General features: G+C 35.9%; 2 protein-coding genes across 5 annotated transcripts in view; both read right to left on the reverse strand.

Moving 5' to 3' along the window:
* Positions 1–39: 39 nt before the first annotated feature.
* On the reverse strand, positions 40–6,670 carry LOC115028292 (NADH-cytochrome b5 reductase 3). Its single transcript, XM_029461974.1, has 9 exons — positions 6,511–6,670; positions 6,081–6,206; positions 5,851–5,923; positions 5,213–5,319; positions 4,989–5,118; positions 4,818–4,901; positions 1,307–1,392; positions 1,095–1,194; positions 40–718 (listed from the first exon to the last, which is right to left on the reverse strand). Exons 1-9 carry the CDS (start codon positions 6,529–6,531, stop codon positions 546–548), a joined length of 900 nt encoding a protein of 299 aa, XP_029317834.1. The 5' UTR covers positions 6,532–6,670; the 3' UTR covers positions 40–545.
* A 1,345-nt stretch (positions 6,671–8,015) lies between these two features.
* The window catches only part of syt1a (synaptotagmin Ia), a 119,891-nt gene continuing 112,742 nt past the window's right edge, over positions 8,016–15,164 (reverse strand). For 3 of the 4 annotated variants that reach the window (XM_029461593.1, XM_029461592.1, XM_029461595.1), the window contains 2 exons: positions 14,318–14,451; positions 11,735–11,941 (listed from right to left, as the gene is read on the reverse strand). In XM_029461593.1, coding sequence (XP_029317453.1) covers positions 11,735–11,941; positions 14,318–14,451 — 341 coding nt within the window. Of the gene's footprint in view, positions 11,942–14,317; positions 14,452–15,164 lie in introns of all 4 variants that reach the window. The other variant, XM_029461594.1, reaches the window with a different exon arrangement.

A 15,164-nucleotide genomic window follows, 5' to 3' on the forward strand; every position in this document is an offset into this window, starting at 1 on the left:
TCTTCATTTCAGGACGATTTTAAAAAAAAACTCAAAACGTCAATAGATGTTTTTTTTTATGTTGCATATCAAACACAAGTAGCCACTGTTGCAACAAAGACATATCAGCAACAACACTTTCAACAAGTCACTGAACATGTTTTAGCAAAAATATTGACATCTTTGTGACCATAGAGCAGGTATCACACTAACATCTTTGCAATAATGGAATAATTAAATTCTGTATAAATGAAGCAAGTGATTGAGACTCTTAAACGGAGCATAAAAAAAGCTTTGCAAGTGTTAAGGCACTCGATCATCCCGTACACCGCAACTGTTTGCAGCACATTTGGAATCACATCATTTCCACACTTTCCATCCCCTCTACTTTTCAATCCAAATATTTACCTCCCGTGACACTTACGATAACATTAATTGGTCCGTGATGTGATTCTGTTGCGTGGTGAATATCATGGCATAAATATAGTATACATAGTGCAATAACCACGGCAGCTGTACGAGTGCGTTCATGTTTTCAGGGTAGAGAATAGAACAACTTGATGCCCTTAGAAGGTGAACCTGCGGCTGCTGGCGTGGCCCACTTTGTCCAGGCTGGGGTTGCAGGCGAACTGGATCATAGGCGGAGGTCCACACATCAGGATGAGAGTGTCGTCACTCGGAGGCGGCAGGTGGTCCTTAATCATGTCTTCATTGATGAAGCCTTGGCTGTACTCCCAGTCTGAAACACAGACCAGGTCCCAAAGTTTAAATACGACTCGATGGAACCCTGTTAACTTCTATTAGTGATGGGGTGTGAAATGATGACTGAATGCCTTTACTTGTGCCTTACATGTAAACTATGTGTGTTTAATGTCTCGTGCTCAGTCTATCTGAATGTTGGGTTGTGCGTGTGGCAATGTGGAAGTCAGATTTCTATCTTTGACTGGTGTACTTTCCAAACGCATGTGATGTAATCTCTCTCTCGTCACATGAAGACAACCTGCCTCTCCCCACAGCAACAGGCTCACGTGAGAGAGAGAAGTACAGTTAAAGGACCTTACTAATTACTTTTACAATCATAATAAATTACGGATCATATGAAAACATGACTTTACCTTCAGGTGCTCTATCCAGGGTGAACCACAGCTTGAACCGGTCTGGGTTGTTGACCTGGATCTCTTCCAACTCCGGTCGCAGCAGAATGTCTTTCTCAGTCTGACCCGATAAAGAACAAACTTTCAGCACTCTATGAACCACCCCTTCCCAATTATACAGGAAAACAAATAACTCAATACTTCATCATGTGATCCTGGCTGGTGAAACTGACCTGGTTGGCAAACAGCAGGTGGCACACCGTCTGGTCCTTTGGATCCTTCATCACAGCAGTGATGAGCTGCAGCATGGGAGTGATCCCTGGAAGAAAGTAGAACAGAGGAAGGTCATATTTTTGGCTTCAGACGTGGAAATACTTTAAACAAACAATGAGGACATCTGTGTATTCCAATGAAGCTGAAAACTTGGCTTCAAATCTTATTCTTAGTACTTTTCTATATCACATATTTGTATTATAGTATAGCATGTCAAAATAAAGTCATAGTATAGCATGTCAAAAATAAAAGCATAAAAAAAAGTTATTAAAATGTCATGGTTTAATATGTCAAAATAAAGTCATTAAAAAAGTCATAGTATAGCATGTCAAAATAAAAGCATAAAAAAGTCATAGTATACCATGTCAAAATAAAGTTATTAAAATGTCATAGTATAGCATGTCAAAATAAAGTTATTAAAATGTCATGGTTTAATATGTCAAAATAAAGTAATTAAAAAAGTCATAGTATAGCATGTCAAAATAAAAGCATAAAAATGTCATAGTATAGCATGTCAAAATAAAAGCATAAAAAAGTCATAGTATACCATGTCAAAATAAAGTTATTAAAATGTCATAGTATAGCATGTCAAAATAAAGTTATTAAAATGTCATGGTTTAATATGTCAAAATAAAGTTATTAAAAAAGTCATAGTATAGCATGTCAAAAGTTATTAAAATGTCATGGTTTAATATGTCAAAATAAAAGCATAAAAATGTCATAGTATAGCATGTCAAAATAAAGTCATAAAAATGTCATAGTATAGCATGTCAAAATAAAGTCATAAAAAAAGTCATAGTATAGCATGTCAAAAATAAAAGCATAAAAAAAAGTTATTAAAATGTCATGGTTTAATATGTCAAAATAAAGTCATTAAAAAAGTCATAGTATACCATGTCAAAATAAAGTTATTAAAATGTCATAGTATAGCATGTCAAAATAAAGTTATTAAAATGTCATGGTTTAATATGTCAAAATAAAGTTATTAAAAAAGTCATAGTATAGCATGTCAAAATAAAAGCATAAAAAAGTCATAGTATAGCATGTCAAAATAAAGTCATAAAAAAAGTCATAGTATAGCATGTCAAAAATAAAAGCATAAAAAAAAGTTATTAAAATGTCATGGTTTAATATGTCAAAATAAAGTCATTAAAAAAGTCATAGTATAGCATGTCAAAATAAAAGCATAAAAATGTCATAGTATAGCATGTCAAAATAAAAGCATAAAAAAGTCATAGTATACCATGTCAAAATAAAGTTATTAAAATGTCATAGTATAGCATGTCAAAATAAAGTTATTAAAATGTCATAGTATAGCATGTCAAAATAAAGTTATTAAAATGTCATGGTTTAATATGTCAAAATAAAGTTATTAAAAAAGTCATAGTATAGCATGTCAAAATAAAAGCATAAAAATGTCATAGTATAGCATGTCAAAATAAAGTTATTAAAAAAGTCATAGTATAGCATGTCAAAAGTTATTAAAATGTCATGGTTTAATATGTCAAAATAAAAGCATAAAAATATCATAGTATAGCATGTCAAAATAAAGTCATAAAAATGTCATAGTATAGCATGTCAAAATAAAAGCATAAAAAAAGTCATAGTATAGCATGTCAAAATAAAAGCATAAAAATGTCATAGTATAGCATGTCAAAATAAAGTCATAGTATAGCATGTCAAAAATAAAAGCATAAAAAAAAGTTATTAAAATGTCATGGTTTAATATGTCAAAATAAAGTCATTAAAAAAGTCATAGTATAGCATGTCAAAATAAAGTTATTAAAATGTCATAGTATAGCATGTCAAAATAAAGTTATTAAAATGTCATGGTTTAATATGTCAAAATAAAGTTATTAAAAAAGTCATAGTATAGCATGTCAAAATAAAGTCATAAAAAAAAGTCATAGTATAGCATGTCAAAATAAAAGCATAAAAAAGTCATAGTATAGCATGTCAAAAATAAAAGCATAAAAAAAAGTTATTAAAATGTCATGGTTTAATATGTCAAAATAAAGTCATTAAAAAAGTCATAGTATAGCATGTCAAAATAAAAGCATAAAAAAGTCATAGTATAGCATGTCAAAATAAAAGCATAAAAAAGTCATAGTATAGCATGTCAAAATAAAGTCATAAAAAAGTCATAGTATAGCATGTCAAAATAAAAGCATAAAAAAAGTCATAGTATAGCATGTCAAAATAAAGTTATTAAAATGTCATAGTATAGCATGTCAAAATAAAGTTATTAAAATGTCATGGTTTAATATGTCAAAATAAAGTTATTAAAAAAGTCATAGTATAGCATGTCAAAATAAAAGCATAAAAAAGTCATAGTATAGCATGTCAAAATAAAGTCATAAAAAAAGTCATAGTATAGCATGTCAAAAATAAAAGCATAAAAAAAAGTTATTAAAATGTCATGGTTTAATATGTCAAAATAAAGTCATTAAAAAAGTCATAGTATAGCATGTCAAAATAAAAGCATAAAAATGTCATAGTATAGCATGTCAAAATAAAAGCATAAAAATGTCATAGTATAGCATGTCAAAATAAAGTCATAAAAATGTCATAGTATAGCATGTCAAAATAAAAGCATAAAAAAAGTCATAGTATAGCATGTCAAAATAAAGTTATTAAAATGTCATGGTTTAATATGTCAAAACAAAGTAATTAAAAAGGTCATAGTATAGCATGTCAAAAGTAATTAAAATGTCATAGTATAGCATGTCAAAATAAAAGCATAAAAATGTCATAGTATAGCATGTCAAAATAAAAGCATAAAAAAGTCATAGTATAGCATGTCAAAATAAAGTTATTAAAAAAGTCATAGTATAGCATGTCAAAAGTTATTAAAATGTCATGGTTTAATATGTCAAAATAAAAGCATAAAAAAAGTCATAGTATATCATGTCAAAATAAAAGCATAAAAAAGTCATAGTATAGCATGGCAAAATAAAGTCATAAAAAGTCATAGTATAGCATGTCAAAATAAAGTCATTAAAAATGTCATAGTATAGCATGTCAAAATAAAAGCATAAAAAAGTCATAGTATAGCATGTCAAAATAAAAGCATAAAAGTCATAGTATAGCATGTCAAAATAAAAGCATAAAAAAGTCATAGTATAACATGTCAAAATAAAAGCATAAAAAAGTCATAGTATAGCATGTCAAAATAAAGTTATTAAAAAGTCATAGTATAGCATGTCAAAATAAAGTTCTTAAAAAGGTCATAGTATAGCATGTCAAATAAAGTCATTAAAAAGTCATAGTATAGCATGTCAAATAAGTCATAAAAATGTCATAGTATAGCATGTCAAAATAAAGTTATTAAAAAGTCATGGTTAGTATGTAGAAAAAAAGTAAATAGAATATCCATCATCACTAATTATCTTGATCATGAGATGACACAATATGGTTAAGAATGTCTTTGGTTAGTTTTGTTTTATAGACGAGTGTAGAAGTTTGCCTTACCTGTCCCTCCAGCGATCATGCCGACATGTTTAGCAGTCTTGGTGTCAGCTGGGGACTTCTTATCTGACTGAATGGCAAAAACACCTGTGGAGGGAACATTTTATTATCAGAACAGGCAGCTGAAGTCACATTTGTACCCACTGTATCAGAACATCAGGTGATAGCGCTCACCTTTGGCTTTGTAAACGAGAAGACCACTGGGTCCTCTGAAGTCAATAGTGTCGTTGACCCGGAGGCTCTCCAAGTACTGACTCAGCTTCCCACCTTCGGGGAATTTTGGATTAACATCTTTAAAGTAAATCTGTCAAAAAAGGGACAAGATTAAAAACCGGTTTAGGGAAATAAAACGACACCTATAAACATATACAGTAAACAACTTCTCTTGAAGGTTATACCTTCACCACCAAGTCCACAAAGCCTTTGTCATCATCACTGGACACTGGTGTGTACGGACGCACCACCAGCTTCCCGTCGACCTTTGCAGACAAATAGATGTGCTGCCCTGGAGAGGAAAACATAGAACAATGAGTACATCAGCTTGCTTTTGAAGTCAGCAGCTTCATATCGGAGAAGTCTGATACTACTCAGAGCACTCTTTGTTTATTTTTAACAATATGATGTATGATGTAATATGAGTTATATTTACTATTATTCAGCAACAATGTTGTCATTTTTTAGTCTCTGGTTCAGACTTCTCATCTTTGCATTTTTTTACATATAACCCCAACACATAATATAAAATATTTAATGATATACACATTCCAAATCTTTATTGAAGTTGCAAAATAAGAATGCATGTACACGTTTCTTATATTTCTATCCCCCTCCGCTCATACAGAAGATATTAATGTATGCTCTACCTTACTGTACACTTATTTGTGTAATGATATCATTCAATGTTCCTATACATGTTACTGTATTTCAAGTTTTCAATAAAGTTACATTTAGAAAAAAAGAAATCATTCTCTAATAACAGAGAGGAGTGTTTGAAGTTAAATATTGACATTGTATGGGTGCATATGAGTCGACTAACCGATAGGGAGCCCCAGGATGTGTTCAGGGGAAGGAAGGGCAAAACGAAACTTTCGTGTGTCATGGCTGACAATCTGCACAAGGAACAAACACGGAGAACATTGGAAAAAGTCTGTCAATGCCAAAGACAGATCAGATTATTGGACACGCCTGTTGCGTTTGCAAACAGTTATTTCGTGCAGCATTTCTTTTGCACATAAGTTAAGGTTTTATTATTCAAGACTTGGTTACCTGTTTGTCCAACAGCCGCAGTGCATACTTAATGTTGGGGTCCTCTAATGTGAGGGCTGGTCTCCTCTTTGAGAAGAGGAGTCTGAAGATCAAGTTGACGAGGCTGTCAAAGCCTCCTCGGATCAGCTGTGATGAAGGTTAACAACAAACAAACAAACAAAAACAGGACAATGACTCAGACCACCAACAGCTAGCATTAGCTACCTACTGTTTGATATCTCGGTGGGGCGTTGTCTAACTTTAGAAAAGCCATTTTTGTTTAATCCATAACTGGAGAAATGAGTCATAGACATTCCTGTGGGCAGGCCAGACGAAGCTCTCAGCTGAACTTAGTCAGAACTAAATGTTAGCTCATGCTAGCTTGAGCTAATACAACCAAATTAGCTCAAATAAAAATAAACCTGGCTACTTCTCGTTAAAGTATACTTACATCGATGATGTAGGACAGCATTTTGAAGCGGTTTTGGTAACTGCAAGGTTGTGTTTGCAGAAGGCAGCACCAGATGAGTTTACTGCAACTGTCACGGTAGTGCGAGCTGTCAGGTATCAAGTTAGCTCGCGCCAATATATACTTCCGGTCTCAGTCTTTCTGAAAACAAAAGCATCGTTTCGGAAAAATAATACTCGGGTTTTTTTTTAATTTAAATAACACCCAGCAATTCGTTTCTAGCAATACATATATTTAATGACGAATAAGATTCTTTATTCACCCTGAAACAATACATTATTGATGTTTTTTTAACTGACAAAACAGAACTTCCGGTATGATAACGGCTAATGTAAGCTAACTTGACTTCCACATGATAGGGCTGGATTTTCAGAATAAAACGCTTCAATAAATAAAATATGACGTCTGGACTTATCAGAATAAAAGTCTACAACATGCCAAAATGTAGTTTCCATCCATTTATGTATGTCATACGTCTTGTTCTTCTTTTTTGTCATGCTTTTGAGCACGAGTATATAAAATAACACATATACATAGCAAAATAGTTGTTTTATTTTGGTAATTTTGGTTTAAGATATTGATATTTATTTCCAGAATGTTGGCACATCTTACATGTTAATGATGTGACACCAATGAGACCAAAATTAATTAAAATGACTCTCCTCTCTCCACACTGGCAGGAGAGTCGGTATGAACCCATGCTGTGCAGCCACATTTAGTTCAAACCTGCAGAACCTTATATAAATAATATCTGAGGTTACATTTTGGGGAAACGTGTATAAAGAACAAACATATGAAATTGTCAGATATAGTGGAATAGGATGTTTTTTAAATACAAATTAAAGGAAACTGGACATTAAAGGGTTTAATGATTATTTACTGATGAATCATTTTTCCTTTAACAGCTAAATGAGCTTCATTTCATAGCAGCACGCTAAAATCTATAAATCTACAACCTCAGGGTGCTCCCATCAGATTCACTCTCAGCTGAAATTCACATCGATGTGGCATCATGCATTGGTGGGAGGACAAACTCTTGTCCCCGTTCTCTGCTGCAGCAGACATCAGTGAATATTCACTAATGGAAATTGATCTGTGCTCAGAGCAAAATGGAAAACAATCTGTTTTTCTTTTTCATTATTGTGCTCTGACACTGTGGTATGCCCCTTTACGTCCTTTAGATGGCAGTAGCGACCTTGTTAACCGGCTGGTCTGGATGATTCAAAGCCAAGTCAAAGTGTTTAGAAGCAAACATCATTAAAAGTGAATTTGTCACGCAGACACTTTTATTTTGATGTGACGGGAGTTTCGTGCAGGAGCAGTGAGTCACACTTCTTCTGCCAATCAATACTAACACGGTGGAGAGAGTAATAAAGGTTGATTTTGTTATTAAAGCTACTTATTAGAGGCAATCACAGTATCTCATGCTACTCAAATAAATGCTTTGGTGACACGTAACTGAAAATATGACATGATAAGCTTCTGTATCAACAGGAAATAAAACATTTTTATTGATCATTTGTGTATATGAAGTTATATAACAACAGTCAGAAAACTCCACAGAGTGAATCACTACACAAAGTGAAACAAAACTGTAAAACACCTCGTCAAAAATGAAGGTATACACAGCAAATATAACCGTCACCGCGAGCGATATGGCTGGAAAAAAACACCCCAAACAGTTCTACAAGATCACAGAGATAATTTCCACACACAAAATACTCAAGCAGGCAGTTGATATACACAAAGGCAACTAGGATCTTTCTACAGCATCAGATTCTAATACTTTACACAGCTTTGTTTTTGAAAGGTCAGCGTGGCTTTTCGTCAGTGCCACTGGAGAGGATCTTGAGTTCCTTGTCACACAGAGAGCTTGGATAATGTTACAAGAGAATTTAGCGTTTGAATTAAGCATGCATACTTTGGTAGGAAATCACAATAAGAGGAGCATTGCGTCGCGGTGCAGGTAATGGCTTTGTTGTTTTTCCACACACCTCGAAAATCTGATGGGTTCGGCGATGCTGCCTGTTACTGAATTCCCTGATATGTTTATTTCTGTTATAATTCAGATAAACCAGATGGCCTTTACTTTGTACTGTAATCCATTTTTTTTTTTGCATTTAAATCTGAAGCTGTACTGGAATTCATGAATCTACATATGAACTAAATAATCCCTCGGTGGAAGAGGGATTGCAGCTGTATTAAAGTGTATTCAATGATTTTGGAATGACAGGGGAGATTTTACCCAAAAAGGGTTATGAAATAAACTCCTAATAGATTAAAAAATATAAATAAAGGGACTTTTCTTTTTTTAACAACAAAAAGTGCAAAGTACATCTAATCTCACGGTTAAAGTAATCTACACCAACACAGTCCACACTGTACATTCAGAGTTTATCTCAAATATAAAAGGGTTTTTTGAGTCAACAGGGCAGTTACCAAAATAAAAGAAATAAAAATCCATAATAATGAAATAATGAAAGATATAGAATATGTGTGATTGATGGATTAAATCATATTTGCGGCTGAATAATCATATTCACGTCACGTTATATTGATTCTAGATATACAATTTTGACATGATTATGTAAATATATACATGGTATTTTAAGGGGATATTTAAATGTAGAATCTCGTTTGGTATTTTAACTAATACTCCCTGAAACTTCTGATGCTGGAACTGTGTGCAAGAAGAGAAAACAAACCTGCGGAAAGGGAGGGAACCCTAAACAGCGGTCGACAGGTGTCAAACTCCGACCTGTAAGCTGAATGTGCTGTGTCCTAAACCATTTCACTGGAAAGGAGAAACATCTCTCTGGACTGGAATCATCCTCAAGGGTTAGAATCTTTTTTTTTCTCGGGCAACGCCACTCACGTTAACACTATGGGATGAACATACAAGTATTGCACAGTGCTCAACAAAATGCTGTATGAAAGCGACCTGCTCGCGCTCAGATAAAATGTCTTTCCGCCTTTTATTTGCCGCGTGCAGCCGGGCGACGCCACACGCACTCTCTTTCTCTAGAAGGGAAAATGGCATTAAACACTACGACGTCACTACAGAACAAACTGGTTTCGCTACCTACTGATAAGTCTACATCTCTAAGCACACACGGCAGTCACAGTGATACACAAAGCAGTCCTCAGAGACTCCTATGGAATGACAAGTAGCTTTTTCATTATAGTGCTATCAACTACACAATAACATTGAAAACATTTAGAAAGTCCTCCTGAAGCTAGCATCGAGTATATGCAAGAGGTTCCTCCAAGATAAGAGACTTCATGGGTTTCATGGAGTAAAACTTATTCCTTTGCTAATTGGACCCGAGTAAAGGACATGATGGACTAATAGTCTACGCAGACCATTAACTTTACGGTTATTTCGCATTCTCCTGGTGTAGTCCGGTCCAACAAGAACAACTTCGGTAACTGCTGTTGGCTAAAACGTGATTTGTCATCATTGATTTTTTACGTTAAGCCGATCGAGCAGGCGGATTTATGCCTCCCCCCTGCAGGTGTCCTGAAATAACTCAACAATTGTCCAAAAATGGTTTCTAAAAGTAGTCAACAAGCTCAAAGACATCCAGTGCAAAACACCAGCCACATAAAAGTTCAAATTGGCAGTAAAACATGGCTAGCTCTATTGTCACTGTGAGAAGGCAACGCAAAGCAAAGACTGCGATTCAGGGCACCATTGCAGCCAGAAGAAGAAGACATTGTTCCCGATAAACCAAAGCTACAACCACTAGCAAGTGGGAGTGTGCATGAAGAGAGGGTCTTTACATAAGTCCCCTCTGAAAATGGCAGTGTTTAGAAACTCGCTTCGCCTCCGTCAATATATTCGTATACATTGACCCAACGTTTAGACTTTGCTCTGGATTTTTCTTTCCTCTCCTCTGATTGAAGGCAAGGGGATCGTATCAGAAGAGACAGCCCCTGGTGTCAGTAGATCTCCCCCCCCCCCCTCCGTCCCAGCCTTTAGTAAAGATTGTAAAAAAAATCATGCAGTTTACGAAAAATAGTCAAGACGTTGAATTGCTCTAAAAAATAGTCAGAGACACAACTCTTTTCCCTTACTCCCTCTCGAAGGTCGGACCCCAGCCCGAATGCGATACACGTCTAACAACTACAGGCTGTTCAAAGTAAACAGTTAACAACATATTGTTAAACGAGTTTAAGGACACAATGGCTACAGCTTGGTGCTTTTTTCACATGGGGTCTTTTTAAGGGTTGAGAAATTAGTATTATTTGGAGGCAATGTTTTCCATTTTTGGAAAAGAAAACCAGTTTAAGTGAACAATGGCCTTTAAAACGAGGACCTATTTCACTTCAACGGCTTATATGGAGGAAAGAAATGCTAACTGGTTTACGTTAACTATTGTTTCTGGTAACAGTGTGCATCAAGCTAAACATATAGGTCCTCCGATTGAGAAATAAGTACAAAAAGTCGTAAGAAATCATGTGCTTGTATCAATCCAGCAGCATCATTTCCCCCCTCAGAACCATAGTAGTTAATGGCCTTGTATTTTGTTTTGTGTTTATATTCATTTGTCTTTTCTGTGATGATCCTTTGCTGAACTTAAAGCCAGACATCGTCCTTTACAACGTGAATATATTTCCACTAGTGTCTTGTAGGTTGGAATTCTTTTTTTTTCTGGAATGCAATAAGGTAATAAGGTAGAATTTTTAAATCCTGGGATATATAATATTGGCTTTCCTCTATATCTGCATTTACATAATTTAAAATAGAACATCTTATTAAAAACATCAAGATATACACAGATTAGGAAATGGGTAACAACATACAAACACATAAACTAGAAATCATTGTTGTCTGCATACTTATATATACAACTGTGGTACAATAAATTCTTTCAGTCATGCGCTATCTATACAGATCATATTGCTTAAAAGAAGGGGGCATTTGGTCGGGGCAGAAAAGGGCATGGACATGGAAAACAAAATCTGCTGAATCAGAGAGAAAAACAAAAGAGAAAGCAAGAAAAGTAGGGAACCTGATAGAAAAAAAGCAGAGGGTGAGATGTCGCAGGACGTTTGAACAATTAGGATTGTTTGTGATATAAGAAGCGGTAAAGCTGAGAGGCGGAGTAAAGTGGGGAGTTACATGGATGGACCCATATATCACTGAGGTATTTACACATACTGGCTAAAGAGTACTACAAGGCAGGTGCTGAAAGGGCCCTGCCTATTTCTTGGTGGAGAGCTGAGAGTCCACCTCTTCTTCCGGCTTCAGCACGTGCCACTGGGCGATGGGTCTCCTGGGGTTGGCCAGCATGTCGGACCAGTGGCGCAGCTCCGTCCCTGAGCTGTTGAGGCCCACAAAGACCTTGCCGATGGCATCGTTCTTGCCGATCTTGTCATAGTCCAGAACAGTTATAACAACTTGCACTTTCTGTAGAAAGAGAAGAGCGGGAGAGATGAGAGAATATAAACCTAAATCGGGGTGTCGTCGGCATGTGGACGGATAATGCTCATCTCTAAACAGCCATGTTCGCTTTAGTCAAACTTTTGTTATGTCCGTTTCTGCTGAGGAAGATTGTGTGACAAGTAGACAGCTTCTACATGGACCTTCTCGTGAGATTACTCACCATTTTATTATATTGGCCATGATTTTATTGCCTTATTTTCAAAAATGTTACCTAGTTGTAACGGCTGTTTGTATTTTCTCTAGTTATTCTCTTATTTCTCTTTTTATGATGTAAACCACTAAGTAACCTTTGTTTAGAAAAGTATAAATAAGGTTTTTGAAACAATTCCTGGTTTAATAGCAGTAATGCAGAGAATCAGGTGCTCCTTCAGACACTAATGTTGATTAACAGTAGTTGACACTTCAGACCAGGCGTCGGTTATTTGCAGAGCCAAACACAGCAGAATGTTTGATTACCCAGAGGTCTAAGACTCAGCCTCGGCATGTGTTTATTCACAGGGACACTACAAAGAGGAGTGACCTGGGCATCCATCTCTGGCAGGGAATATGAATTAGTGCACAAAGAGCCCTGATTAAGTTTCGATCCACTGCCACACTGAAAGGGATACTGCCACCTGCATGAGCTCAGAGCCACTGTTGTGAAAGAGCTGAATAAGATTACTGAATAAGATTCCCAGATGGCTGGTTGGGGTTAGTTGGTCCTTAAAAGGGGCAGTTCACCTTCAAATTGCTAACTGAGTCATAGCTTTTGTTTGATTGACAATTAGCAGGCTCTTTTGTTAATCCTTGCTGTGATCGATTTACCAATAATAATCTCATTATGAACAAACATTACATTTACAAACAGCTCAACATTATAACATTAGCTTTCTTTCCCAGAGGGAAATGATCAGATTGACATCAATTAGTTAGTTAACTATCCATCTCCTTGTATCTACAGTTTGCCAGTCAATGCACACAAGATAGTAAACAGTAAGTTCCTCACAAGTTTTATAATACAAAACCTGGAAGCCAACTGCAATGACAAGACTCTACACTCTGCAAATGAGATACATGCTTGTAATTGTCTTTGGACAGAGCCATGCTAGCTGTTTGCCCCTGTTTCTAGTCTTTATGCTAAGCTAGGCTCACCAAGTCATGACCCCAGCTCTGTATGTAACGCAGATATCAATCTTAGAACTATTCTTTAAATCTTCACATTGACAGAACTGGCTTGATGTACATTGATACGTGTTTTGATTCTGTGATTTGGCTTAATAAATGTGCAATATATATTAACTGGCCTTGTGCTGCAAAGCAGATTGTGTGCGTGCTAAGGAGTGAAACTGCCTACAGTCACTAACAAACCTTCTGTTAGTGAAATAGAGCAACTAATAGAACTGTTTGTAATTCCCACACACGCTCTGGGACAATTAAAAATATTTAGTTTAATTACACAAATAGTTCCAGGGTCAAGTTTAACTCTAATTCCACATTTACGCCCCTGCAGTTAATTTACAGCTTTATATAAGCAGCCTGTTTAATCTGTTTTACAGAACTGTATTTAGTTTCACATCAGACAGAGGTAATATTGTGGGAGTAAGTCTGTAATTAAGTGTCTTTATTTAAAATCAGATGAAATGCAGCCAGAGGCTAAATGTCCATTACTTTAACATTTACTACAACTTCTTTAAGGAGTTGGTGTTTGACTGATCTGGTCACAGTCAAAGCAGGTCAATACACCTAATCAATGACAAGTTCAATCAGTGGCACTAATATATATTTAATGATCAACCTGGCTCTTAATGATGAGATAAGAAATGTAAGTCTACATACCTGTATCTCTAGCACTAAATGGGGGTTGATTGGGATCAAGACAGTTTAAATGGAATCTGTGGCTCATGGACCCAAACCTGTGATTTGTGAGCTGTGACAGACTCAATTACAATCTTGTTTAAAGAGATGATGTTGTTTGTTTGTGTTTTATTTATCCTTTCCTTCATAATGTTCTGGAGAAAGATTCATGCTTTACTTCTACCTTAGACATACTGCAGTTGTTGTTGTATATCATGATGCGCATGGTAATCATTGTAAGACATGCAACACATAGCACTGAATCACATGCAACAGGCATTAAAGAGCAGAGAATAACATCCAGCGTGTTAATCTGTCAAAGGCTGCTTTAAACTCAGGTGCCTTTGATTAAACTGTAACGATGAAAAGCCTCTAGACTGATGATTCGGTAAATGAGCTTCCACTTATCAATTGTATCAATGAAACAACATGTTTACTGGACACATTAGCCTTTTAGAAATGTCAGAATCAAAGTATTATAAAGTCTGTAACTGGATGAAAAAGTACCTGGATTTGTTCAAATGGGACTTCGAAGCTAAAGGACTCATTGTAGTAAGGGTTGAGGGTGTTCTTCTTGATTGTCGTCTTCTTCTTCTTCAGCCTCTTGCCGTTTTGCATCAGGTGGATCTTCACGTATGGATCTGCAGAGACAAAGTTAAGGATAAGATTGTACACGTCGTTTTACTTCTTTGACAACAATGTAACGCTTTGATATGGTGAACTTGTTAGCAAACAGTTGCCTATTTACACAGCCAGCAGACAAACAAGTCGTGATTCTGGCCACCTGATGCACGTAAATCTAATATGTACTCTCTTTTAGCTCTGTTTTGGGTCTCCACCAACTCATCTGACTCTTCAGCTGCTAAATGCTCCACTATGTTCACTAGTTGTCTGCCATTTGGTGCTGAGCAGGTAGGTACAGTGGGTTTCTCAGAGCTTTGAGCCGCCTGCTGTGTCAGAAAACAACTCTGATGAGCTGAGGGGAACTTCTCTGTGAGGTCACCACTTCGAGCGTCATTTCCATATCCATTGCTAATATAAACATATCGATTACAAACTTTCAAACCTCCAGTACGAACGTCTTTGATGGATTAAACCTCTAAAACAAGCAATGGGAAGTGCTTTTAAATAAGGCTTGGCCATGATGAGAGTCGAGTTTAGTCAGTTAACCTTCCCAATTCAAGAGCCCCATTTTCATCTGTCCGAATGCCAAATTAAGTGGCACCCAAGTGGTCCGCTTCATCCACGTCCTCATCCACTCTCTGGCAATCAGGTGGAGTGTGTGTAGGAAAACAGCAGATCGCCCATCGCTTTCGTTTCTCACGTCACGCTACTCCTCCTGATTTGTTTACAT

This window comes from Cottoperca gobio, chromosome 23 (assembly GCF_900634415.1).
Source record: "Cottoperca gobio chromosome 23, fCotGob3.1, whole genome shotgun sequence".
Taxonomy (NCBI): domain Eukaryota; kingdom Metazoa; phylum Chordata; class Actinopteri; order Perciformes; family Bovichtidae; genus Cottoperca; species Cottoperca gobio.

What these genes read in the sequence shown, in the direction of transcription:
- LOC115028292 (XM_029461974.1), bottom strand. Translation starts at nt 6,531, where the DNA reads ATGCTGTCCTACATCATCGAT. An exon ending in CATCCTGGGGCTCCCTATCG is followed by an intron (nt 5,320 to 5,850) that starts GTTAGTCGACTC and finishes TTTCCTCTCCAG; the next exon opens with GGCAGCACATCTATTTGTCT. An exon ending in CCTGGATAGAGCACCTGAAG is followed by an intron (nt 719 to 1,094) that starts GTAAAGTCATGT and finishes TCTGTGTTTCAG; the next exon opens with ACTGGGAGTACAGCCAAGGC.